Below are 26,954 nucleotides of genomic sequence, written 5' to 3' on the forward strand. Positions count from 1 at the left end.
CTGGCTCTGCCACCTCCTGCACCAGAACCCCTCTCTACCCAGCATGGGAACGCAGGGAATGTATCAGAAGAGACAGACAATGCACAGTGGGGAAGAGGCTTTCCTTATTTTATATATATTTATGTAGTTTTTTATTTATCCCTTTATTTATTGAAGAGTCCTAATAATAATAACCTCCAATTTCATCAAATGGAAGCCTATCCATGACTCCAATCAGATTTGTTGGCCTTCTCTGCAATACTCTTTTTCTGCAGAATCTTTTTTGAGGTGTGATGACCAGAATTGAACACAGTATTCCAAATGAGAACATACTACGAAACTTATATAATGCTATTATAATATTTTCAGTATTGCTCTCTATAACTTAAATACAGACTAATTGCATTTACTTTTTTGATTGCTGTTATGCTCTGAGATGTTTCAGTGTGTGGTGATATAACATACATAGAAGAGAAAAGAGCTGTGCACTGAGTAGAAGTCTTCACTGAGTTATCCACATCATGACAAGTTAATTTAGAACACATCAATGTGTACATATAATTCAAAGTCTTTTTTTAAGACGTATTTCCTTGTATTAGCTCACTACTACATTAGCAGTCTATTGAAATTCTACATTAAGTTCTCTTCTCCACACTAGATTCCATGTTTATTAAAAGATAATCATTTCATCACCACATTTTCAGGAAGAACAGCACTTTTGATGGTAGAAGCAGTTTAAGACCTCCAAAATTTTCAGAAGAGGGGTTGCTGGCAGGGCAGTAGGGAAAAGAAGAGCCAACTATGTTGCTTTCCCACTTCTCTCTGTAAAACACCCTTCCAACCTCAGGTTTGGAGCACTATGATTCTGGCTGACTCCCCTACGTTCTTGAGGTTTCCCAGCTCTCTGGGTCTGTCAGAGTACAGAACCATCATAAACTCTAATAGGTAGCCTGAAATCTGCTGTCTGCCCCACCTATTACACTAACAACACCTCCACGCCAATTGGCAACAGGTTCACTTTTCTATAACAGAAACTCCGATCAGGCCTGACAAATTCACTACACTGAACACTTTGCAGTCATAGTCTTTATCTATACAGAATATTGTGTGATATCTTAAATGAAAGTCAGGATCATTAATATTGTGAAATGTAGGTACTGACTATATTTGAAAAGTTACGTCTGTATACCTCAAATATGTTCTATAGTATTTATCAAGGTGTTACTCCCCAGCAGAGGTGAAAAACTGGTTTTGCCTGACTAAAGAATGTGCATTCACGTGTGCCTAGGTTCATACATACAGTAAGCACTGCAAGCCAAACGTAATGGCAGTTACACATTTGTATTTAAAGTGAACAGAATCTGAAGACAACTTGGAGCCAGCGTACCTGAAACAACAGGGGATTACCCTGACTCTAGGATCAAAACAGGGAGTTTTGGGGGATATAAGAACAAGCAAAAAAGCCATTTTAGTATTCATTTACTGAGGAAACCCCTTGTAGGGTGTAGGATATTCATGAAAATTTGGATCCTGGTTTTAACTGAAAACCAGCAGCTCTATCAAAGAATGAATCCCTGAAAGAAAATCTATAATATAGGAAAGAACGATTAATAAACGTAGGATTGCATTTTACGTTCTGTTTCATATGTGTAACTAGTTCTGTTTTCACTCATCTTCTCTCTGTATCTCTTAAATCTTAATCTTTATTAATAAACTTCTGATTGTTTTTGCGATAAATAAATTTCAGCGCTGTAATGTTCGAATGGTCTTGAGTTGCACAAGCAAAGCTGCATGTATACTGTCGCTCTGGAGACAGCTTACTTGGTATTTCTCAGAGCATAGAGTGGTTAAGCAGTGGCCACTACAGGGAATACTCTTGAGGACCAGGTTTCAGAGAGGTAGCCGTGTTAGTCTGTAACGGCAGAAAGAACGAGGAGTACTTGTGGCACCTTAGAGACTAACAAATTTATCTGAGCATAAGCTTTCGTGGGCTAAAGCCCACCTCATCAGATGCATGCACTATATGCATCTGATTAAGTGGGCTTTAGCCCACAAAAGTTTATGCCCAAATAAATGTGTTAGTCTCTGAGGACTAGGGGGTTCATGTTTACCTAGCTGTAGCCTGTACAGAGGGAGCGAGGTTTGTGGAGACTTGGAAGTCAGTATGGAGGCTGTTGGTTTCAAGGAGCTGACCCACAGCAGGCACAGATAAGGCTGCTTTATGCTAAGGGCAGGTAGTGGTGAGGTACCTCACAACCCTAGGTACTTCTGGGGAGCATTACTCCATTCTTCTACAGTAATTTAGAAAAGTTCCCTCACTGCATGTGCTCCCCCTGCCCTCTTCTCCCACCCTCACTTGGATGGTCTAGTGCAGGGGTTCTCAAACTTCATTGCACTATGACTCCCTTTTGACAACAAAAATTACGACATGATCCCAGGAGCAGAGACTGAAGCCTGAGCCCACCCAAGTCACGCCACCCTGGGCGGGGGGACCCAAAGCCCGAGTGCCACGGCCCCTGGCGGGAGGGAGCAAAGCCTAAGCCCAAAGGCTTCAGCCTCAGGAAGGGAGCCTGTAATCTGAGCCCTGCCACCCAGGGCTTGGTCTTCGGTCCCAGGTGGTAGGGCTCAGGCTTTGGCCCCAGCAAGTCTAAGAAAGCCCTGGCGATCCCATTAAAACAGTCCCGACCCACAGTTTGAGATCCCCGGTCTACTGATTTGGTGTGACTGGGGGAAAAACAAGGTGGGCTGACGAAGAAAGGGAAAATAGGATCTGCTACAACTATCTTCACACCCAGGGGAGGAACGGAAAAGAATGTGATGCTACAATATACCATCTGGGAAAATGAAGAATATGATGCATCTAGGATCACTGCTGAAGCTCTACATTTAAGGAAGGATGGGATTGAATGCTAGGGCACAGTTAGGAAGAAGAAATGTGAGGTAGGCAAGAATCAGGGTTGCTGTTATGGGGAGAGTGGCTGGTAGTTAGGAGTGCAAGTTCATGCCCTGAAAAGTCAGCTCTGCTTCCAATCAATCTTAGACGTCTGAATTACCAGACCCATAGATGAGCATGATTTGTTGGGGTAGGGGAAGAGTCCACATGGATTTTGTAAAGGGGACTCATTTCCCCCGTATCTACTAGAGTTCTTTGGGAGGAGGGGTGTCAACACACATATGGACATGGGTGATCCAGTGTCTATAGTGTACTTGGACTTTCAGAAATCCTTTTGCCAAGGTCCCTCACAAAAGGCTCTTAAGCAAAGTAAGCAGTCACAGGATAAGAAGGAAGGTCCTCTCATGGATCAGTAACTGGTTCAAAGACAGGGCACATAGGGTAGGAATAAATGGTTAGTTTTCACAGTGGAGAGAGGTAAATAGTGGGGTCCCCCAGAGATCTGTACTGGCAGCAGAGCTATTCAACATATTCACAAATAATCTGGAAAAAAGGGTAAGCAGTGAGGTGGCAAAGTTTGTAGGTGATACAAAACTACTCAAGATAGTTAAGTCTGAAGCAGACTGTGAAGAGTTACAAAGGGATCTTACTAAACTGGATAATTGAGCAACAAAATGGCAGATAAGATTCAATGTTCATAAATAAAAAATTATGCACATTGGAAAACGATACATACAATATGATGGGATCTAAATTAGCGGTTACCACTCATGAAAGAGATCTTGGCATCATTATGGATAGTTCTCTGAAAATATTTGCTCAATGTGCCACAGCAGTCAAAAAAATCTAAATGTTAGGGACCATTAGGAAAGGGATAGATAATAAGTATCATAATGCCACTGTATAAAGTTATTGTATGTCCACATCTCAAAAACTGCATGCAGTTCTCGTCGCCCCCTCTCAAAAATACATTGGAATTGGAAAAGGCACAGAGAAGGGCAACAAACATGATTAGGGGGATAGAAAGGAGAGATTAAAAAGACTGGGACTATTCATCTTGGAAAAGAAGTGACTAACGGGGGATATGATAGAGGTCTATAACAGGGCTGGCGAAACCATGGGTTGTGAGCCACATGCAGCTCTTTTACAGTTTAAGTGTGTCCCAGAGAGACCTCCCACATTCTCCCCCTACCAGACTGCAGGGAAGAGCTCAGGACCTCTGCCTTGCAGCAGAGTGGTAGGTTAGGGGCTTCTGCTCAGCGGGGAGGGAGGTTCAGCCCTGTGGGGCAAGCCTGCCAGGGCTTGTGGCTTCAGCAGGAATGGGGCTGAAGCTCCAACTTCTGGCAGATATGTCTCAGCTCTCAAACTTCTGGAAATTGTTGTCTGTGGCTCAGATGGTCAGTAAATTTGGCCAGCCTGCTCTATAATTAGGGCCCTACCAAATTCTCCATCCATGTTGGTCAATTTCACAGTCATATGATTTAAAAAATTGTAAATGTCATGATTTCAGCTATTTAAATCTAAAATGTCACAGTATTGTAATTGTAGGGGTTCTGACCCAAAAAGGAGTTGTGGGGGGATCGCAAGGTTATTAGAGGGCAAGGGGGTGTTGCGGTACTACTATCCTTACTTCTGAGCTGCTCCTGGTGGCAGCGCTGCCTTCAGAGCTGGGAAGCTGAAGAGCGGTGGCTACTAGCTGGGAGCCCAGCTCTGAAGGCAGAGCTGCAGCCAGCAGCAGCTTAGAAGTAAGGCTGGCCTGGTATGGTATTACCACCCTTACTTCTCTGCTGCTGCTGGTGGGGCACTGCCTTCAGAGCTGGCCGCCCAGCTCTGAAGGCAGCACAGAAGTAAGGGTGGCAATACTGCAACCCCCCTAAAATAATCTTGCGAGCCCCCTGCAACTCTCTTCTGGGGTCAGGACTCCCATTTTGAGAAACACTGTTCTCCCCTGTGAAATCTGGTCTTTTGTGTGCTTTTTACCCTATACTATACAGATTTCACAGGGCCCTAATTATAGAGCAGGCTGGCCAAATTTACTGACCATCTGAGCCACAGACAACAATTTCCAGAAGTTCGAGAGCTGAGACATATCTGCCAGAAGTTGGAGCTTCAGCCCCATTCCTGCTGAAGCCACAAGCCCTGGCAGGCTTGCCCCACAGGGCTGAACCTCCCTCCCCGCTGAGCAGAAGCCCCTAACCTACCACTCTGCTGCAAGGCAGAGAGGGGGGAGACCAAATTTCATGGTCTGTGACACGATTTTCATTTTCAATTTGGTAGGGCCTGATCTATAGTATTGTAAATGGTGTGGAGAAAGGAAATAAGGAAGTGTTATTTACCCTTTCACATAACGCAAGAAATAAAATTAAGAGGGAGCAGGGTTAAAACAAACATAAGACAGTACTTCTTCAAACAATGCACAGTGACCTGTGGAACTTGTTGCCAGGGGATGTTGTTAAAGCCAAAAATATAACTAGGTTCAAAAAATAAATAGCTAAGTTCATGGAGAAAAGGTTCCTCAACGGCTATTAGCCAAGATGGTCAGGGATGCAATCCCATCCTCTAGGTGTCCCTAAGCCTCTCCCCACCAGATGCTTTAATTGAATAACTGGATGGATCACTTAATAATTGCGCTGTTATATTAATTTCCTCTGAATCATCTGGCATTGGCCACTTCAGGAAGACTGCATACAGGGATAGATGGACAATTGGTCTCATCCAGTACGGCCATTCTTACGTTCTTATGCTAAAGCATGGGACTAGATGTCAAGACTTGTGTTATACAGCTTGATCTGTCATAGACTGCCAATGGATAAGGCTCTCCAAGTTTGTTTCCCCTCCTGCAAAACTGAAGTAAGTACTTGCCCACACAGAATTGTTTTGAGATGCTTATAGGAACACAGCCAACTTGAGATCTAATCAATTTAAAACACCGATTTAAAAGTAGTTTCAGCAGTAATGCAACTTTTTTCTGATTTTTTTTAAATTAGATACTAGGAAAATGATTGCAATGTTTCTCTCTCCTCTCTTGCTATGTGAAAGATGCACAAAACATAGGAAACTAACTGTAAATGGAAACATTGTTGTAGCCATGTCAGTCTCAGGGTATTAGAGACAAGGTGGTCCAATAAAACATATCTCCCCCAACTTGTATCTAAAAATGGAAACAGTCAAACAAATATACCAAGTGCTGTCAAACACAAAGTAAACTAAAAAATAACAGAAATAATATTTGCTAATCTTCCAGTTACAGTAGTATTAGTATCAATAGTAGATAATCAGAAGTGTGATTTTTAAAATTGATGGTGTCTCTATAACAGTAGTTTAAAAAGTCAAAATCCTTGATTGAAAGGTCCTAAGTATTATTTCATGCTCTTGGTTTCCAGAATCATTTTCACTTCTAGTTGAATCTCTCTCTAGTGGTATTATTTTATAATGTCATGATGCCCTAGTTCTGCATTTGTCATACAAGATTTAAAACAAAACTTTGAACTATATAGTACAACCTCTAAAATAACATACATTTCCCATATAATACCCAACATTTGCATCACACATTAAGAAACAATCAATTATAGAATTTGCTACTCTACTCCAGTAACACTTGACATTCACAAGTTCTGTACTCTTCAAAATATTAAACAAACTCGAGTACCCCTTCCTTTTCACACCTTCCAGCTTTTCCTTGGAGGAGAGGAGAGACAAAAATGCACAGATGGACAACCTGAACTACAATTATTCAGCCTGGAAGATCTTCACTTTGTTTGGAAAAGAGTAAGTCTAACGCTCTATTTCCACTGAACATGGTATACTGCATAAGCAGTTGTTATGGCCCCAATTTAATAAAGCAAATGAGTCTCACTGAATATACTGGGTCTTATGCACATGCTTAAGTGCTTTGCTGAACAGGAATGGAATTACTCATGTGCTTAAAGTTAAGCATGTGACTAAGTGTTTTGCTGCCTTGGAGCCTATAAGTGGAAGAAGGCTCTGACTGCCAAGCTCTTATAGTATGTTTCCTGAATAGAAATAACATTTGTAAAGGTTTGTGTGGTTCTGCATTCACTATTTTGCTATTATCTATTCCTAAAATTACAAAAAAGTTAATACTCCAATTGTCATTCCAATGATTTTTGGAGACAATTTTTTATTAATACTTCTGTATTTTGGGAAACACCAAACTGTATGTTCTAAGTCCAGCACGTCTTGCAGGGAGTACGACAGAATATACTTAACAATATTTATTAAAATTCCATCAAGTTGCAGGTAATGGCATTATTCCTGGGGTTCATTCTTCTCTCATTCCTTTCTTCCTCTTCTTTTGAAATCAGGCTGTAAGTGGGAGGAGAAGTTTCTATCTTGTTAATATTATGTAATTTCTAAAATTTATATTCTACCTCTAACTCTTTTCACTGAGTGTGCAGAAATAAAATAGGCTAAAACAGGAAGGTTTTTAATTATAGTATTTAAGGTGGTATAATAAAACTGTAAATATAACTATAAATTTCAGCCTCTTGGTGTTTCTTATATACTTCAGGGTAATAAATTCCCCATTCTCAAGAGGTTACTGTAATATTTTATGCTTTTACACTTTTAATTGCTTTCCAAATTATTTAAGCTCTTGTGGTGGAGATCCTCATCATTCACGCTCCTTCATATAGCATAAGAGGGCCAGAGTGGCATAAAGGGGACCTTAAAGCTCACAAATCAGCCAGTCGAGGATTCTCTTGATGCAGATATGGTGGAAACAGCCAGGATCCCTTCTGAAATCCTGTCCTGTAAGGAGTGTGGCCAAGGTTGCATAGTTTCTGGGCAGCCCTGAGGCCCATAGGGCAGACTGGGGAGGCAGCAGTAATTTACATGCCCAGGGCTGTCTAAGTTATATCAGGGGTCTCTCCAACTCCTGGAACAGCCCATGATTGGGAGGGTGCAAAAGTTGTGTAAAGCCCCTTTAATTCTCTCCCCCAGCCAGGGTTCAAGTACCATGCTGCACTTCTAAAAATGCACAAAATTTCACTCTGTAAGTTAGTAATCAGAGTGAATGGAGTTACCTTAGTTACATTCTGTCACCACCCTTTTTTTTTTTATTTTAACAAAAGAGACCTTTTCCATCATGTCCTAATTAAGGGAAGTTATTCCCTTACTCTCAGTTTACGGAAAAGCACAATATTTAAATTGAATATTCTCCTTGCCTGAATCCAGGGGGAATTCTAGTTTCCTTTCTTCCAACTTGAAAATCCTTATGTTACCTGCCTGATAATACTGCTTCAAGTTTAGAAGCACAATATCTTCCCCTCTTCTTATAGTAACTGTAAAATCTTAAAAAAACTTGAAGGCTTATAAAGACCCTCCAGAATCCAGTAGCATTATGAGAGCGTAATTTTATATATATACATACAGTAAACCTTCTTAGACATTTTATTTCATTCTGGCTTTGTTCGAGAAGTTTTGCAGAAGACGAGGACAGGTTAGCCTTATAAAGTGAATCTATTGTATCAGTTATATGTGCACACAAATAGGTACTTACATTCTCTACGCTTAGGTACGTCAGAAATGACATGACATTTTTAACTTCTCTATATGTTTCTTGGTTAATCAGTATTGACAATAACTAATAAAAAATGTACTTTATAATCCAAGAGCTGACCAAAGTGAGCTAATTCACAGAGCAACAGATACTGAAGAAAAGGCTTACGTATGTTACTACAGTGTCATCTGCATAGGAAATGACTTTCGTTCTGGAGTTTCAATTTTGGGTTCTGCAATATTTTCTTTAATGATAATTTTTTCAGGTACTGGTTATTTTCTATTGCTAAGGCAAATAAGAAAGGCAATAGATATCCTAGATCTCTAGTTTCCTTTTAAAAGTAGTATTTCTCTAGGGAGGAAGCTATTTACAAATGTGGATGTTTAAAATGGTTAGCTCTTCGTGTACAAGGCAGTCAGTTGTTTTATGAATTTTATCAGTTTTATTGGTGCGGGCTAGGCCACTGCTTCCCGCAGCTCCCATTGGCTGGGAATGGCAAACCCCAGCCACTGGGAGCTGCGAGCGCCCATAACTGCGGATGCTCAGGTACACAAAGTGTCTTGCAGCCCGCAGGGGCTTACCCTGAACAAACCAGGAACCAAGTTTGGGAACCCCTGCAAGCTATTCATTAACTGTCTTCCCTGCCAGTCACTGATGCTCAAAGTTACACAATCTACAGTTTTTATTATGGAAGATAAAGATATATAAAGGCAAATACATGTAAATTAGAATACATATTTCCTTTGATATAAAAATCATGAAGCTAGTTAAAATAAATTAGATCAAACTCTTCCAATTCTGTGTATCCTGAATGTTCTTTTAAGTTTTATACTTTTTATTTACAGATCTATTTGCAAGCTATTAAACAAACGTTAGAACAAGGCAAGCTCTAGAAATGATACTGTGTTTACTTTTTATTAATTAAGTAGGTGCTGTGTCACAACAGTAAAATGAAAGCCTAAATTTAGTAAAACAATAATCATTGACAGCATCACAGACAAGAATAAATCTCATTTTAAGGGCACCAAAAGATTATTCCAAACTATATTTCCCCAGTCCACAGCATTTCAAAGAATGATCTACTATTTTCCCCTTCCCAATTCAAATAGCAAAAACAAGTTACATTCTGCTCAATGCTCTATTTCCATTTTAAATGAAAAGAAATCAAGAGAGAGAGTTTAAAGAGTGATTCTCTGACAAGCAAGATAAAGAGCAACACAAACAGCAATAATACTAGATTACAATATTTTAGTACTAATCTTACAAAGCAAATAAAACCAGTCACTGACCTACTTTGCTCCAGACAAAAAAAGCTTTAAACAAGCAAATCTGCTGTATTTTTTGCACTGGAAAAGGAAGCTGCACACACTGATCTTCAGCCTGGGAAGCTTGTTGCACAGACAAGCCCCAACTTGTCATCAATGTGTGGTTGCCACGATAAGGATAACGGTCAACCCTCAAAACAAAATAGGCAACTTTCAAAGCAAAAAAATGCCTTTAATGACCCTGAAGATCAATTTAATCTAATAATCTTTGTTGCCCCACTTTTATATCACTACTAATTCTGTGTTTTAGGCTTACAAATATTATAAAATGTTCCCTCTCTTTGTAAGATGCTCTAGGTTATATGACACCTATGCCAGGCCAGATTAATTTAAATCAAAGTGATTTAAATCAATAATTTTATTATGATTTCAAAGACTGGGGAGGCAGCTGTAATTTACACACCCAGGGCTGTCTAAGTTACCTTAAACTAAACCTTGATTTAAAAAGGTACAATCTCATATGTTAGCTTAACCATAAAACATGCTGATTTGAAACGGACTACAGCCTTATACTAAATTTGGTGCTTTTTGCTAACCAAGAGCATACACTGTATCTATACATTTATTTAAGCCATTACACATAACTACCTTAAATTGTGTTGAATACATAAGAAAAGTTACTCAAGTTTGAATGAATTAGTCCATCTCTGCACTTACTAGCTAAACTGAAACCAAAAACAATGAAGGCAAAATCATTTCTGCACAACAGAAATGGAAAGTACTGACATTCAGAAAAATGTAAATAACTATTTCTTCTATTGTAAAGAATGAAATATACCTATATATTTAATGCAATACGACAATGCAATACGAAGCTTGGGTTGACCCCAAATTCAGAGACATTACCCCTCTGATTTTACATATATTTTAAAAGCAGCTCCCTTTACTCATCTTGTGTGAGTGAGCCCTCCTCAAATGTTAATGTTTTGTATTTAAATATTAACAGATTATAGTAAGTATGGGCATTAACACAGGTTGTCATAATATCAAATTAAATTTTAAAAAGGATTATTTATTTTAATTTAAACTAAAACAATCCAATTTTTAATTTTTTTTTTTTAAAAGTCAATTTTTATCCACACTGATCTCTTCTATTCTAGGCAGAAAAGTTAAGCTGTGAATCAGAAGTTGCTCACCACTGAAAGCACCACCTCAAAAATCCACAGCTAGTCAAAAATATTAATTATAAATCCAGCAGAAGCAAATGACAAAACACCTACTCCCCTCATTCCTCAGCAGTTTCAAGGGTGGCAAAGCTTTGTCTGGCCAGCAGAAGAAAAAGAAAACTCTGTCTCTTTAAGGATTGCCCCCCTTTCCCTGTTTCCTCCCATCTTTCTGGAAACTCAGACTTCTGGTGGACTTGAGGAATGAGGTTTGTGGCAGACTGGCTGGATACGAGAGTAACCAGCATAAGCCTGTTGTTCTCCATTGCACCCAAGGGAAGGTTTTATAAGCCCTTCACCCTGCCTCGGGGCACTATTCTGCACTGGGAAGAAATTCTAATCCAAATTGGAGGTGTGGGAGCAAAACCAGGTTTTGGGGACTTGTGGGCATTAAGCTAGTTACCTTTTTGGTGCTAGGAAAGTATTTTTTCCCCTCTCACTGCCAGACTGCCCTGGAGAGAGGTGTGTGGGCTATGTGTTTTTTGTTCTCAGCAACCCTGGCACAGTGGGGTAGGTTAGATTATAAAATTCATTTTCTTGCAACATGGCAGGTACCCAGTGAAGGTAATTATTAAATGAGGAGTTCAGTTCCCTGATAAATCAGAATTGGAGAAGATTAGGAAAAGGCAACTGCTAAAGGAGAGAAATGGGTACAGCAAGGAGACAACCCCAGGTTTGGTCTTATCTTAGTCACCAATGGACATGAAAATCCACATCATGAACATCTGAATATGGATCCATAAAAGTTTCAAGAGGCTTCCCCCTTTTAGAGAGAGAAACTGCTGGGAAAGCTGAAAATGCAGCCAACACAAAAATTACAAGACTAAGTGGTCTCATCATTAATCTTAAAAATGCGTGGAAAGGTAGAACTGGAGAAGTAAAGGCAGGGAAAAAGAGGGTCATGGGGTCTGTTGTGGAATGGCATCTCTGTGGAAATTCAATGGGTTAAGATATGCTGAACTTTTTGATGCTTATCTGATGTACGAGGATCACTCCTTTTTATTCATACATAAGCTATACTGGAGACTAACAAAGAAAGTTTAAAGCAAATGTCCATCTCTTACCTTTTGCATGAACAAACAGCACCCAACAAAACTGGAAAACTTCAGAGACTGTGCAAGGCTGTCGTCTTTTGGAAAAAAAAATATCGTAAGAATATAATATTCAACAAACTCAACGCATTCACACTGACAAAACAGCATGCCTTGAAGTGGCCCATTACTTGATGGGAAATTAAGCACAAGTACGTAGGACAGCAAAATGCCTTCAAACATTTGTGGATATTAGTCTATGTGGCACAGTGGGTTAGTGAACTCGACTTTCATCTGTGAAAATGTAAGTTGAACCCCTGTCTCTGTTTGCACACATTAATCACAAAGCCACTACAATATTCAGACATCAGTAAAGTTTACTTGAAAAGGGCCAAGACTTGAACAGCAGACTTCTCCAGATAATCCTAAGGATGGGCACAACTATACAGATACGATTCCACAGTGCTTGCTCTCCTGAACAGCACTTTCATTGGGTATTACTAATCTCACACAGTTTATGCATCTTGCTCTGTGACTCCAATATTATCTTACCTGTACTGACCAAACCTAAATAAAGACTTTTAATAATGTAATTGATTTTAGTCTGCATTGGTTTTATATGATGTATTTGTATACAATGAATTTTTATTGTATGTGTTTTCTGTTGGATTATTTGCCCCCTACCAATCTACATAGCAAAAAAAATCAGACTGAAGACTCAAGTTTGAGACCTGTGACATATTATTTATTTATTAAAAACAAAGTTCTTGTAGTTTAATTTCAGGTTGACTTTGTGGCTGGGGGTGCTTATCTTGTAAATTGTTTTTGTCACCACCAAATGAAGAAGTGAGAATACCACGTGTGAAGAACTGATATTGCAGACTTCATGGTGTCATAAATCTGATCCTTAGTGAGGTATAAATGTCGTGTGTGTAAATTCACAAGGAATTAAACTATAAAAGGGTACTCAATTAAAAATTGTGAGTGAAAATAATTTATTCACTTAAAAAAAAAAGATTCACTTGTATTGGTATTTGCTTGTTTCAGTCTGTAGCACAGAAAAAGGCTTATTCTGTTTCAATAAAAGTTACCTGTAAATTAAGCAGCATCAATATTTTTTTTTTACTGTAGATTTAAAAATTCTTATCTTCATACATATAACAAGTGTTGCAAAATTACTGAAGATAGTAATAATTAGCAATGTGTTCTGAGAGTCAGAGTACAGATGGCTTACAAACAAGGTGTTTAATCAGTGGGGTATGTAAAGTCCATCAGAACATTCTTGTAAACAATGAAATATGCAAGGTGTCTGGTATTTAATCAAGTGTATTTAGTGAAAGCCAGATTTTTAGAATTGAGTGCTCACAAAAATTGTGGCATGCATTTGTTCTACACAGTTCTACAAATCAGGCAATGTATTTTCAGTGTTCCTTGCCTCTTACTTCAGTTGGTGACTAGACAAAATCTACCCTATAGCTCTTCCATGTGGCCTTCATGTAAACCAACAGTTTATGTACTGCTGCTGCTATTTTGTTTAACACTGGCATATCAGCATTTTTTGTTTTGCTTTTATACCCAGATGGTATTCTATTATTTGTGAATACCTGTTTCCCAATGTTATGTTTTTCATTTTTATACAACCCCTGCAAACCCTTATAACAAGGAAATGGCAAGTTAAGGGAACCTTCTTTACCTTTCCTCAACACCCACACATCACATTAGTCACTTGCACCAATACTCCATCTCTGCAAGGATTCACCTCCAAGATACAAAAACACTATACATACAAAAAGAAAAGGAGTACTTGTGGCACCTTAGAGACTAACCAATTTATTTGAGCATAAGCTTTCGTGAGCTACAGCTCACTTCAGCTGTAACTCAAATAAATTGGTTAGTCTCTAAGGTGCCACAAGTACTCCTTTTCTTTTTGCGAATACTGACTGACACGGCTGTTACTCTGAAAACTGTACATACACAAAATCGATTTAATTCATACTTCAATGTGAGTTAACACCTACCAGCCAGGTGACCAAAAGAGATAGTCTACCCCCACTACACAGTGTTCTAGCACCCTCCCACTTTCCAACAAGTACAGACAGGGGCTAGGCTTCTTATCAAGATATTACCCAGACTTTGCCTATAGACCTCCTCTCTAAGACCTCTGCATCAGTCAGGCTAACAGGTTTAATTCTCTAGCTGGCAGATATCCGTTACATTTTTCCAAGCCTTTCAACAATACATTTGATGAACTAGGAAATGTTAAACTGCTATTGTTATAGATTAATCTAATGACTTGTCTACATAGGTAAATTAGTGCACAGTAAGGTAGAAAGTGAATGCATTAATTTCTGGACATTCTTACTGTGCACTAAGAGTGTCTTTGTGCGCATCAGTTTAATGCACTTTGGAACTGTACGAAACTAAACTGCTTGCGGGAGAACGCTTAGTACACAGTAAGAATGTCCACAAGGGGAGTAACTAGTATACTTTCAATTCACATCCTGGCTTACTGTGCACTAATATTCTCCTCTAGACCAGCCCTAAATCAGGATTTTGCAAATATTTGTCATTAGAGTCATTCCCTAATGGGACAAACACAAGTTACTCTGTACACAATTTTTTTTTGGGGGGGGGAGGGAGGGGAGGGGGGAAATACACATGTGAGGGCAGTGTGCGGACCCTCACTGAGTGACTACCCACACACCTAGGAGGCTGCAGAGACCTGGCGGCTGCTTCTTGGGAGCCGTGGCCCCACACCCCAACCCCTTACCCCAGCCCAGAGCCCCTCCTGCATGCAAACTCCCTTCCGGAGCCTGCGAGACAGGGGAGTTTGGTTTTGTGCGATTAGAAAGTTGGCAACCCTAGCGCACACTTGAGAGAGATCAATTCCACTGTGTGCCTGCAACCGAAGAATCTTCTGCTGAGAATGCAATTGTGCTATAAATCCTAAGCAAAAAGTGTGGGAGAGAAAAGCATTCCTTTTCTCCATTTTTGCATTAGGCCAAATCATTTTGCCTCCCTAATAGCGGACCTCTAAAAAGAGGGATATTGGTAAATTTAATAAATCTTTCCATATTCAAATAATCCTAACTGTAGTCTTTGGAGATCTGAGTTTCCAGACATTATAAAGCTCTCGAGTGTTTGAAAGAATCCAAATATTTTCAAAGGGCCTCTCCTGTCATCAGTCATAACAATGCCAAATGTAAGACCAACTCTGCTATTTGAAAAAGACAATTGTGATTTTACTATTTTTGGTACCTCTCCCTCCTTTTCTAGGAAGGGGTCTGAACCCTGCTGAGGGTTACACATTGGTTAATGCCTTGTGCTATTGTTATACAATTTTACCCAATCAGCCAACTCATCCCAAATGAAAAATGCTTTGGTATTGAAACAAAATCTCTACTCAGAAAGTTCTTTTATTCTAGTGTCTCCAATTCCCCCGTTCAGGTTTTATATTGAAAAGTCTTCATATGTTCTGTTTGATCTGGCATAAATCTTGACCAATCCAGGTGGAATCAGTCTTCTATTATTTTTCCCTTAAACTGGTTACAGCTATGGTACCTAAAATCCTAATATCTGAATTACTGAATGATTTGAAAGGATGCTAGTACTTCCACATTAGGTCAGAACTACCTTTTCTTTATAAAGACTGATATTTTAAACTCCACATCACCAGTCCTTGCTTCTCTCAAAATAAACCACCGCAACTGACATGTCCTGTGCCACACCTGGTCCCCAGGATAGAATTTTGCTATGAAATTGAGACAAAAGTAATAAAGTCCATGTTTCCCAAGTTTTCTTGTCCTTCCACTTTTTAAAAGTTGCCTAAGTTGATTTGTACAACAGGTCTATTAGCCTCACCTACAAGGGATCTTTGTATGACTTCAAGAGACCTCATTAGTGCCTCTCCATTTCGGACAGTACTTCTATTTTGAAGGACTAAATTAGTTAGATGCTCCCGTAAGTAATTCTATTTACTTTTTAAAATAAATCAACAAGGAATCCAGTTAACCTCAACATTCTCCTTTTGCCATTTCCTCTATTTCCCTCTCTAATAAGTTCTTTTTTAGATTCTGCTAGTCTAATCAAATGTAATTTGTCAAGAAGTCTTAATCAGTTTTTATTCTGTTGGCACCATATGCCTATACATGGAATCATCTTAAAAGATTTCCAAACCATTTTTTTTTGGTGTGGATGCTCCTAAGTGTGATTTTTCCAGTTTAATCTCCAGAATCATATTAGATCTTCTCTTGGTACTATCCATGCTAACAATTCGCAAGATTTACTACTCTTATTACAGAATTATATATGGGATTTACTATAACTTTCTACTTCCATGTTATAATCAACTAATTCATTTTAATAACTGGTTCTGTTTCAAGAGTTTTAACTCTATGTTACAGCACATTCAATTTTTTGATCTTCCATAACTCAAAACCAGTATTTGGACAGTCCCAAATGGTCTTAGGAGTAAGGTTTAAATAAGGTCAGTTTTAAATATTGTACTAATGTGCACACAGAAACATGCATTAAATATAAGAACTGAGAAAAAGATTAACTAAGTGTTAGAAAGGGAAAATAAAGGCTGTGCACAATAGACATGAAGAATGCATCAGCTGCACAGATGGAAGCACCAATGAATGGTTATGTTTCCATCTTGGTTAACCAGTCAAAGGAAATCAAGGGAAGCCATGCTCAACATAAACTCAGGCAGATGAAATTTTGACAAGTACAGAATCAGAAAAAGGAGTTACACCAAACACGTAAAATCTATTCATGTACAGCACATAAAATCTATTCAGTCTTTCAACATGGCAATGGAATAGAAATTTACTACCATAAAGAGAAGCCCAGAAAAAAGAAGTATGACCTATTAATGAAACTGCAGGAATTACCAGGAGATAAACTGAATTAAAAAATATAAAACTAAAGCACCAAGAAATTATCAATGAGCATTGCTCCAAAATCTGTTAGAAAAAGTAACAAACACACACCTCTGTTTTCTTCCTCTTTGTTGACGAGGTTGATCATCTTGAGGATACGTGAAAATGTCCTGAAAAATGGGGGCATACTTCTTAAAAATTACAGCAGAAACAGTGAAGTTTCTCTCCAGTCTCTCAGTACGTTCTCTGAATTGCAAGGGTAGATTTGCCATGTCTTCCCATTTCTTCATCTTGTTAAAAAACTCAATCAAGCTGAGAACATTTAAAAGATGGGGATGAGTTTATTTTTATGAAAACTAAACTATAAAAAGAAAAGTAGTACTTGTGGCACCTTAGAGACTAACCAATTTATTTGAGCGTGAGCTTTCGTGAGCTACAGCTCACTTCATCGGATGCATGCCGTGGAAACTGCAGCAGACTTTATTTATACACAGAGAATATGAAAAAATACCTCCTCCCACCCCACTGTATGCAAGGTAGCCTATTTCCTCTTGTTTTTTCCTACTCCCCCCCCACCCCCCAGATGTTCTGGTTTAACTTGGATTTAAACTTGGAGAGTGGTCAGTTTGGATGAGCTATTACCAGCAGGAGAGTGAGTTTGTGTGTGTATGGGGGTGGGGGGGATGTGAGAAAACCTGGATTTGTGCTGGAAATGGCCCACCTTAATTATGCACATTGTAGGGAGAATGGTCACTTTGGATGAGCTATTACCAGCAGGATAGTGAGTTTGTGTGTGTGGTTTTTGGGAGGGGGGTGAGGGAGTGAGAGAACCTGGATTTGTGCAGGAAATGGCCCACCTGATGATCACTTTAGATAAGCTATTACCAGCAGGACAGTGGGGTGGGAGGAGGTATTTTTTCATATTCTCTGTGTATAAATAAAGTCTGCTGCAGTTTCCACGGCATGCATCCGATGAAGTGAGCTGTAGCTCACGAAAGCTTATGCTCTAATAAATTGGTTAGTCTCTAAGGTGCCACAAGTCCTCCTGTTCTTTTTGCGAATACAGACTAACACGGCTGTTACTCTGTAAACTACAAAAAACATTTTACAATAAAACGCAACCTGGTTTACACTTCTTGTAACTGTTGACAACCGCGTATACAGTTTGATAACATTGCATGATTACAAGCAGGCAAGACAATTAAAACTCAGATGACTCTTTGTTCATGAACAAGGTTGAGTTCAGACACCTAACAAGAATATTGTACCACTACTTGCTGGTGCTCAGTGTGACTTTACACTGCACTTTAGTGGCTTTTTTCCACATATGTACCATCAGTTGCAGTGGCTCAGACTACTCTGCATATTAAGCTTCCCCCATTTCCCTGAGCCACTTATCTACTTTGGCAGGGAAAAAACCACCCCTGCACTCTTCACAGTACTAAGAAAAATCTACAGCCACAGAAGGAAAAAACAGAACATGACTATGTGTCATTTCTGCCACGCTTTTAAATAAGCTACACCAGGGGCTCTCAAACTTCATTACACCTCGACCCCCTTCTGACGACAAAAATTACTACACGACCCCAGGACGGGGGAACAAAGCCTGAGCCCACCAAGCCCACGAAGCCCTTCAGCTTCGGCCCTGGATGGCAGGGCTTGGGCTTTAGCCCCCTGGTGGGGCTCAGGCTTTGGTCTCAGGCTCCAAAGCAAGTCTAATGCCAGCCCAGGCGACCCCATTAAAATGGGGCTGCGACCCACTTTGGGACCTGACCCACAGTTTGCGAACCACTGAGCTACACTATATTTTTCATTTGTCTTATGGTTTTATTGCCCGTTCTTCCCTGACTTCTAATTCCACCCCCCGCCTTGTCTTTTATAGCTAGATTCACCTAAATTTATATCCTGTGTCTCTACCTTCCTCTATTTCTTTTTGCTTTTTAAACCAAACTTTTCTGCATTTTATTTAAAATGTCCAACAATATACTTTATTATTATTATTATACTATAATATGTCTACAGTTTCCTGCTATAACCATTTGTATGTTACACTGCTTGATCATCACAAAACACAACTGCATTACTGATGAACATTGACTCAGGTGAGTCAATAGCTTTAGGAAATAATTTATTTTATTGCTTTTATGGATTTTAAGCATGTGATAAAAAGGGATGTGTCAAACTTTGGTACAAATCTTATCACCTACAGCATGTCACAAGCTGAAGTGTGGAAGTGAAATGGAGGTTACTTACCTCTAACTGAAGGTTCTTTGAGATGCATGGTCCCTATCTGTATCCCACAGTAGATATATCTGTGCATCATGCACCTGAAACTAGCAAGCCCCATCTGTAGGTTTGTGCCTGTGCAATTATTCTCCTTGTGTTCTGAACTGATAATATAGGGGGCAAGGCAGACCGATGACTCTTCATTCCCCCTTCTCATCGCAAACCAGATAAGATTGAAGCAGAGGGGAACGAGGGCAAGTAATAGAATACAGATAGGGATTACACATCTTGAAGAACCTCCAGTTACAGGTAAAGAACTTCCATTTCTTTTTCAAATGCAGGGCCCTATGTGTATTCCACACATGGGTAATTGTTAAGCAGTCTTCAAACAGGAGAGGGTTCAAGGATACAGCTGGTATAAATGTCTGTAAAAGTACTGTCCCGACAGATGTATGTGCAAAAGAGGAATGGACTATTCCTCTTCTGCAATATTTTGTGAAGATCTGGATGGAGCTCCAGATAGCCATCCTACAAATGTCCAGCAGAGGTACTTCTCTCAGAGATGCCACTGAGGTTGTTTGTGCTCTAATGGAATGGATTCCCACTTCATCTGGTAGAAGAATATGTGTCAACTGATAAAGAACGATGCAGCCAAAGAGCCACACAGAGTCTCTGAGAAGTTAATGCTTGTCCTCATGATTATTTATTGCTATAGCAATAAATAATCTTGGTGATTTCCTGACTGGTTTCTTTCTTTCCAGATAGAAAGACAAAGCCCATCTGATATTGAGAGAGTAAAGTCTCCTCTCCTCTTTGAAAGTATGAGATTTTGAAAAGGATACTACTGGCAAGTGAATAGGCTGATTCATATGAAACTTGGAAATTACCTTGGGGATGAATTTTGGACGAAGTTGAAGGGAAACCTTCTACAGTATGGTGCATGGCAAGTCAACCATGAGAGCACTTAGTTCACTTACACTTCTGGCTGGTGTGATGGCAACTAGGAAGGGGACCTTGATAAAAAAGTGGGACACTGAACATAGCAGTGATTCAAAGGGTGGTCTGGTAAATACTGATAGTACAAGGTTGAGACCCCATTGAGGTGCTGGTTTCACCACCGGTGGTAAACGAGACATTTCAGGAATCTGACTGTTGTTGGGTATGTAAAAATGGAGTGGCCTACTACCAAATAGAAGGCACCAACTGCTGCTGGGTGGATCCACAGCAAACTAACAGAAAGCCCTGAAGTCTTCAGGGACAGGAGACAGCAGGAATATCTGCTGATTCTAGGGACAGCTGGTTCCATTGCATCCAGCCTGAGAAATGCCTGCATTTAGCTAAACAGCATTTTCTGGTGGAGTCTTTTTCTCCTCTGATTGAGGACAGACTGAATGGTTGCTGAACATGAACAGTCTACATCTGATATCCATCCAACAACCAGGCCATGAGGTGAAGAGAGTTTGGATTGGGAGGTTTGATTTTGCTGTTCTCCTCCGGTGGCTTGTTCAGGATAACAGGAGGGCCTTGGCTCTAGATGATCAGCCTAGTGCTGCTCTGAGGCAGTACAGATTGAATTTTCTTGTTCGCCTGGGAGGCAAACAGATCCCAAGATGGCATTCTCCACTGAGCCAAGATGTCTTTTAGGACATAACTGTGTATCTCCTATTTGTGGTTTGTAGAAAAGTTCCTGCTGAGATTGTGTGCCAGAGCATCCTGCACACCTGGAAAAAATGGTTACTCTCCTTCTCGTAACTGTTGTTTTTCGAGATGTGTTGCTCATATTGATTCCAATTAGGTGGTTGTGCGCAGCATGAACATGGGAAAGTTTTTCCCTTGCAGCAGACATCGGCTGTGGAGCCCCCTGGAATGGCGCCTACATGGCGCTCAATATATGACCCTGCTGACCCGGTTTAGTTCTCAGTTCTCTCCTACCCCCTGCACAAGCCAGAACATTCTTTCTCCGGTTAAAAAATGAGCCTACCTTCTCGTTGGCCGTGTCTGTTGTTCTAGATGAGCCTTTGCTTCCTTACAGGAGGCAAGCACAGATGGAACCTCTAAAAAGTATTGGAGCCTACCACGTACAACTATCCAGGGGGTCGATGATAAACAGTGTCTTGGTGTCTCCCAGCCAGTTGACCCTTCATATTGGCTCTACTGCGGTTCATGGGATCCATATATTAGACATCCCAGATCCGTGCATGAATTGCACCTACCCTTTTGTCCTAGTTGATGCCACCAAGCTCCGCTGCAGTACACTGAGAAAGAAATTGAATCAGATCCTTCAGTACTGACGGTTCTGATGGGCATATCATCCTCCTCACCTGAGAAGGCAATCACTCCATTATTGCCATCCCTGCATAATGACCACAGGCAATTCCAGGAATTTTTCCAGATATTTGTGACTGAACTCCAGATCTGTCTTGAGGAGATCCATGACACACATAATAAACTCCTGTGTATAGGGGCAGTCCAGTTATGGAACTGGTGCATCAGAAACCACATTGTACTCCGGCAACATATTTTTATCTTCGAGTGATTACTCATATCGATTCCAATTAGGTGTGTGCACATGCCGCATGCAGAGTCTTCTGAAAGTTTTTCTCCTAGCAGAACCCATCAGCTTGGCCGTGGAGCCCCCAGGAATGGCGCCTCCACAGCACTCAATATAGGACCCTGCCGACCCTCAGCTCCTTCTTACCATCAGTGACTGTCGTTGGAACTGCAGCGACTTACTTAGCAAGCTCTCCTCATTTTCCCTCTGAAACAGCAAGGCCGGGCAGTGTCCTCCATAAAGGTACACCTTGCTGCTATATCGGTTTTCCACCCGGGAGCATCTGGATGCCCCGTCTTTGCCAACCCTATGGTTGGTCGGTCCCTCAAGGGTCTGGAACAGCTACATCCCCAGATCAGACAGCCTGTCCCCACGTGGGACCTTAACCTGGTCCTCTCCAGACTGATGGGGTCCCCATTTGAACTGCTGGCGACTTGCTCCCTTCTCTATCTGTCATGGAAGGTAGCCTTTCTGGTCGCCATTACATCAGCAAGGAGGGTGTCTGAGTTAAAGGCCCTTACCTCTGACCCACAGTTTTCCACAGGGATAACGTGCAACCTCAGCCAGTTGTTCATAGCAGTGGCAGACCGGATGAAAGGACTCCCCTCTCCTCAAAGTGGTTTCTTCTGACAATGAAATGTGTCAGAGGAGGACTGGACCAGACAGGAAAGGACATTGTTGTCAGGGCAAAGTGAAAATATCCTCTGGTGAGGTAAATGTTTCAGTCCATCATGGAGTTTGCATAGTCCCAGGGGTCAGGACCAACAGATCCAAGGCATGCAGGGGCATTGTCTTAGAGGCAGATCACGAAGGGGATCAGTTCTTATGCCCATGAGTATGCGCCTTACTCTTGTAAGAGGCACGAGGCAATTGTTTCTGAGACTTACAGTTTTGGCCTCTGCTCTGGAACTTGTGCTCAGAAAGGTGCCTGGATCCGACTGGGGAGACTATACTAAATAGACTATAAAAACTCTCAAACACTAAGAATACTAAAAACTACATACAAATATATTTACACATTCGGAAGACACAACGTCAAGATTGCTTCGGACTCAGAGGATTCTGAATCAGGTCATGCAGCAGTAAGGAACTGAAGAGACATCAATCTGCCCCACCCCTTATATCCTCAGCTTGGAGCACAAGGAGAATAACTGCATAGCCGCAAAACAACAGACACTACTTGCTAGAAGATTCCAGTCTCAGGTACCTAGAGTGTGTGGAATACACACAGGGACCAGAACTCAAAGATAACATCTTTCTACTGTTTGAAGGAGAAAGAGTGTGTGTGCACACGCATGTGCGTAAAATTCAAGAAAATGTCTCATGTGACTAGAGCAACTTAATAAAGTCTCACTTTCATTTGGTTATTACCACTAAGTACTTGAGAAAAATCAAGACAAGAATATGAATATTATGTATTAAACAGGTAGTTCAGCTTTTACTTGATTTTACCAAATAAACCCCCCCAAAACACCTCAACACACCACCACTACTTTTTATGGGCCTGCTTGTGATTCCTGAGGTTGAAAAGCCAGCCTCAGAGATAGAACATGCTCTGTTACATGCTAATGATTCAGGTGAATTGTGTGACTAGATATAAAATCACAACAAAGTCTGTTAAAATGATTTTAACCTTCTTAGTTAAACATCCTCATTCAGAATGATGGAAAGTATTAAAGACAGAAACTGTCTTTAACTCATGATAGTGTTAAGTTATATTGCAAGACCTTTGTTCTTAGACACTGTGCCCTGGTCTACACTGCGTAGTGTACACGATCTGGCAGGTAGTGAAGACATACCGTGTGTCAAAATGCAGGAAATAAGAGTGGGTTAAAGATAATTTTCAGCCTTCACTCTCAATTTCTAGACCTTTGCAGGTGAAATGCAGTCTTTTACATTTTAACAACATAGTTGCACTTTTAAATGAGAAATTACCTCTGTTCGGAACAGCGCAAGATTCTTGTTAAGGATACATAGTTTCCCTCGACTGTCCCTCTGCTCACAGTTGGGACTGCTTTTCTGCAAGCCACATATAAGGCACATGCTAGCCAGTGTAGATCATTCCCCTGTGAAATTAAACATTACGCCATTTAAAGGATACACTAATAAATATTTCTTTTACTTCAGCTATGCATCCAATATGGAGAAAAAAGCAAAACATAATCCAGGACATTTCAAGGGAAAGTTTGTAAAGCTTAACTCAATTATTCAAAAGCTCTTCCTAGTTATAATGTAATGAAGGAATTTAAAAAAAAAAAATGCTAAAATTGGGTAACATCAAAATTACTAAAGCATCAATTAACTTACACTTACCAATTTCATGTTTAAGCCAAATTTAACATGGGGTATTTTGCATGCTTTTTTACTTCTAACAAGAGAAGATTATTTTAAATCTTCTATCACCTTGTGGATATGAGAGCAACTGCTCCTGGCTACTAGAACATTCTTCTTCCCCAAATGATTTATGGAAACTGTATATTGGAGTCTGTTTCAATCTACTTGTATGTCTACTTTACACAACTGAATGATTACCCATTTGTGTGACCACCACAAAAATAAACTCCTTTGACTATACTAAAAATTGTTCCTAAGGACACGTGTTCATTTTTCTTCAAGGGCTAAGAATGAAAGCTTTCAAGTTTGGGCTCTCCAGTCTGGCTGCACCCACAATCAATACAGTTAAAAACTTATACACTTGATCCAGTTTCATGTGTCTATTTCATCAAGGTAATTGAAAGTGTCACACAGATGAGATTCAAGGCATTTTCTAGCAGTGGGCACATATGTCCTTGTGTCCTGTCAGGGAATATCTTATTGGTAAGTCTAGCATGTCACTCTCAATGTTCCATCTGCAATATATGCTCTCTACCAGAGCCATAATTTTCCTGGGCTGCCTGGCCTGCAGAAAGATGTATTAAGATGAGATAAACCTATTCCTGATAAACAATCAGTACAAAAAACAAAAAAAACATGGTAGCAATTTAAATAAAATCATAACACCTCAACTGACAAAGTACAAATCAGGGAAATCCTAACTGCGTACAGCAGACAATGGATAAAATGTGTTGTGCAGTAAGCTACTTTTTCTGCTGACAGTGAATTGTTTGCAGTGTCATTGTGTCTGTAATATCTTGGGACTAACACAGCTACAAGGTGCATGAGGTAATACCTTTTATTGGAACAAATTCTGTTTGGTGAAAGAGACAAGCTTTCAAGCTACACAGATTTCTTCTTCAGGGAGATGTTTGAAAGCTTCTACCTTCCACCAACAGAAGTTGGTTGAATAAAAAATATTACCTAACCACCTTGTGTCTCTGACACTGAGCTAACATTCAAAATCTGGAATTGAGGTAACCATTTTCTAAATTACCAAAAAGTTGGTTTTAAATTTGGTGCTTTGACCTCACTGTTCCTTTCCAAATAAATCAGGCTTTTGATGCATGGTAAGAGGTATTGTATTATGTGGAAAATGTCCCCTTAACTCAGCTTTTCTTGGTTTTCTAACCTTTGTAGTTTGGTGATTTTTTTTTAAACTACTTTTTTATAAGAAGTATGTAACGGAAGCTGGTATTGCATCCTTTGAGTCTGGGAATTAAATTATCATATGCTGGTAGGGCACAAGAAGCACAGGGTGCCGGCTGAGTGCTTGTATCTTAATTCTCCTTTAAATATATTTTTGCATATGAATAAAAAAAGTTATATTTGCACAGTAAATTCTATTTAATTGCCATCCTAGTGTATTCAGATATACATATTAATACTTTTCTTTACTGCCATATTTATTTTTTAAGAAAGTTACCAGGTAGAAATATTTTTCAAATAAATCTGAATCTCAACGTCATGGGATCAAATTTAAAAGCTGAGTTTCCCAAAATTGACCATACAGATGTACATGCACAGTTCTGTGCTAGATCACGCATAGAACCTGTGGTTATTATGGTACTACAGATATTTGTACGTCCAATAGGTACCTATTTATATAGCAATAGGTATGTGTGCATCTATCAGATTTTCATTCAATCACAGTATCTGTGTAAGCAAACTGGATGTGTATATTTTGGAAATCAGGCCCATATTATTTGTTTTCCATTATAGCTAGACAGTTTGCCAACCGCATTGGAAGAACAGTCAGTTTTATTACTTAAATTTTGAATTTTCTTTCTTTTAGTATCTGTGTCCTTGAGTTCTGAATTTTTCTTTACTTTATTCTGTTGTTTAATCCAGAAACTAGTGTAATATGTGAAATAAAACCTAGTTCAACATTTAGTAAAACACCAACACAAAAAAGTACTTTATCTGGATATAATACACGATAGCTGAAAAACATATCTGCGCAAATCACCAGAATCACTATGGTAGAATCCCATTAGTCCATATGGGAACATACACTGTAAACGACTGAATTCTGAAAACAGCAAGGCAAAAAACCAACAGAAAAACTGAGGATACTGCATCACACAATGTTAATTTATAAAAAACTCTTCATACCACCTGCAAATATTCCACATTATATTTTATAAAAGCAACAAAGCTTTAGACTTTGTAGACTTCACCTAAACTCCCCACTTTTTAAACAAAGGTTTAATAGACGGGAAGAAATTTGTATTAGACTCTGTTGGACACATTTTTGGGTCTGAGGAATGTTACAGAAATGGACACATGGCAATTTTAAAGGAATTGGGAGAGAAATATCCCGGTTTGCAAATATCTCAGACAGGACTGTTGGCTTTGGTCTCGATTAGGGAAAAGCTGGAGCCTCAGGTTAACACATCACAGATCAGGGAATCCAACCCTCCTTCCCTCAGGGGGCAACCACTAACATCCTCGCCCCCGCCCCCCAAGGAGAGGGACCTTAGGACTCCTGCCCAGAGGGCTACGGAGCCATTTCCCGACGCTGGGGAAGACAGTTTCTGAGGCAACAACAACACAGGATGCGATTCCCAGAGCGTTCCTGGTCCGGACAGGTCGGTCACAGAGAGCCCACCTCCCCGCAGCTAGCCCTCTGCCCCGCCCCTTACCTCCGCCCCTCCCCGCTCAGCTTGGTCCCCCCGGGCCGCCCCTCACCTCCAGGGTGTAGTTACGCTTCATGCCCTGGTAGCTGAGCCAGGCCTCGGCCCGGGCGCGCTCGTCCATGTTGAGGCTGCTGCAGAGTTCCTCATAGCGCTGTCGAGTGCCCCACTCCTCCGCCGCGGGGGAGGAGGCGCTGCCCCCGACCCCCGCTTCGGCCTCCTCCTCCTCCTCGCCCGGCATCCCCTACCCCGTCACTAGAGGGCAACGCCGGCCTGCCTCACACTGCGCCTGCGCCGGCCAGGAGCTGCGTTCGAATCCAAACACCCGGGCGCCGAGCTCCGCCCCCGCCCTCGGCCCCACCCTGCACCC

At 40.4% G+C, this 26,954-nt stretch overlaps 1 protein-coding gene across 4 annotated transcripts in view; it reads right to left on the reverse strand.

Moving 5' to 3' along the window:
* RBL2 (RB transcriptional corepressor like 2) overlaps positions 1 to 26,954 on the reverse strand; it is a 53,445-nt gene extending 26,491 nt beyond the window's left edge. For 2 of the 4 annotated variants that reach the window (XM_073307634.1, XM_073307632.1), the window contains exons 1-4: positions 26,640 to 26,954; positions 23,511 to 23,641; positions 16,910 to 17,110; positions 11,949 to 12,013 (exon numbers count right to left, since the gene is read on the reverse strand). In XM_073307634.1, the coding sequence (XP_073163735.1) occupies positions 11,949 to 12,013; positions 16,910 to 17,110; positions 23,511 to 23,641; positions 26,640 to 26,825 (583 nt within the window). In that variant the 5' untranslated portion in view covers positions 26,826 to 26,954. Of the gene's footprint in view, positions 1 to 9,685; positions 9,846 to 11,948; positions 12,014 to 16,909; positions 17,111 to 23,510; positions 23,642 to 26,639 lie in introns of those variants that run through there. The other 2 variants (XM_073307635.1, XM_073307636.1) reach the window with 2 other exon arrangements.

The sequence above is a fragment of the Lepidochelys kempii genome, chromosome 12 (genome assembly GCF_965140265.1).
Source record: "Lepidochelys kempii isolate rLepKem1 chromosome 12, rLepKem1.hap2, whole genome shotgun sequence".
Lineage (NCBI taxonomy): Eukaryota > Metazoa > Chordata > Testudines > Cheloniidae > Lepidochelys > Lepidochelys kempii.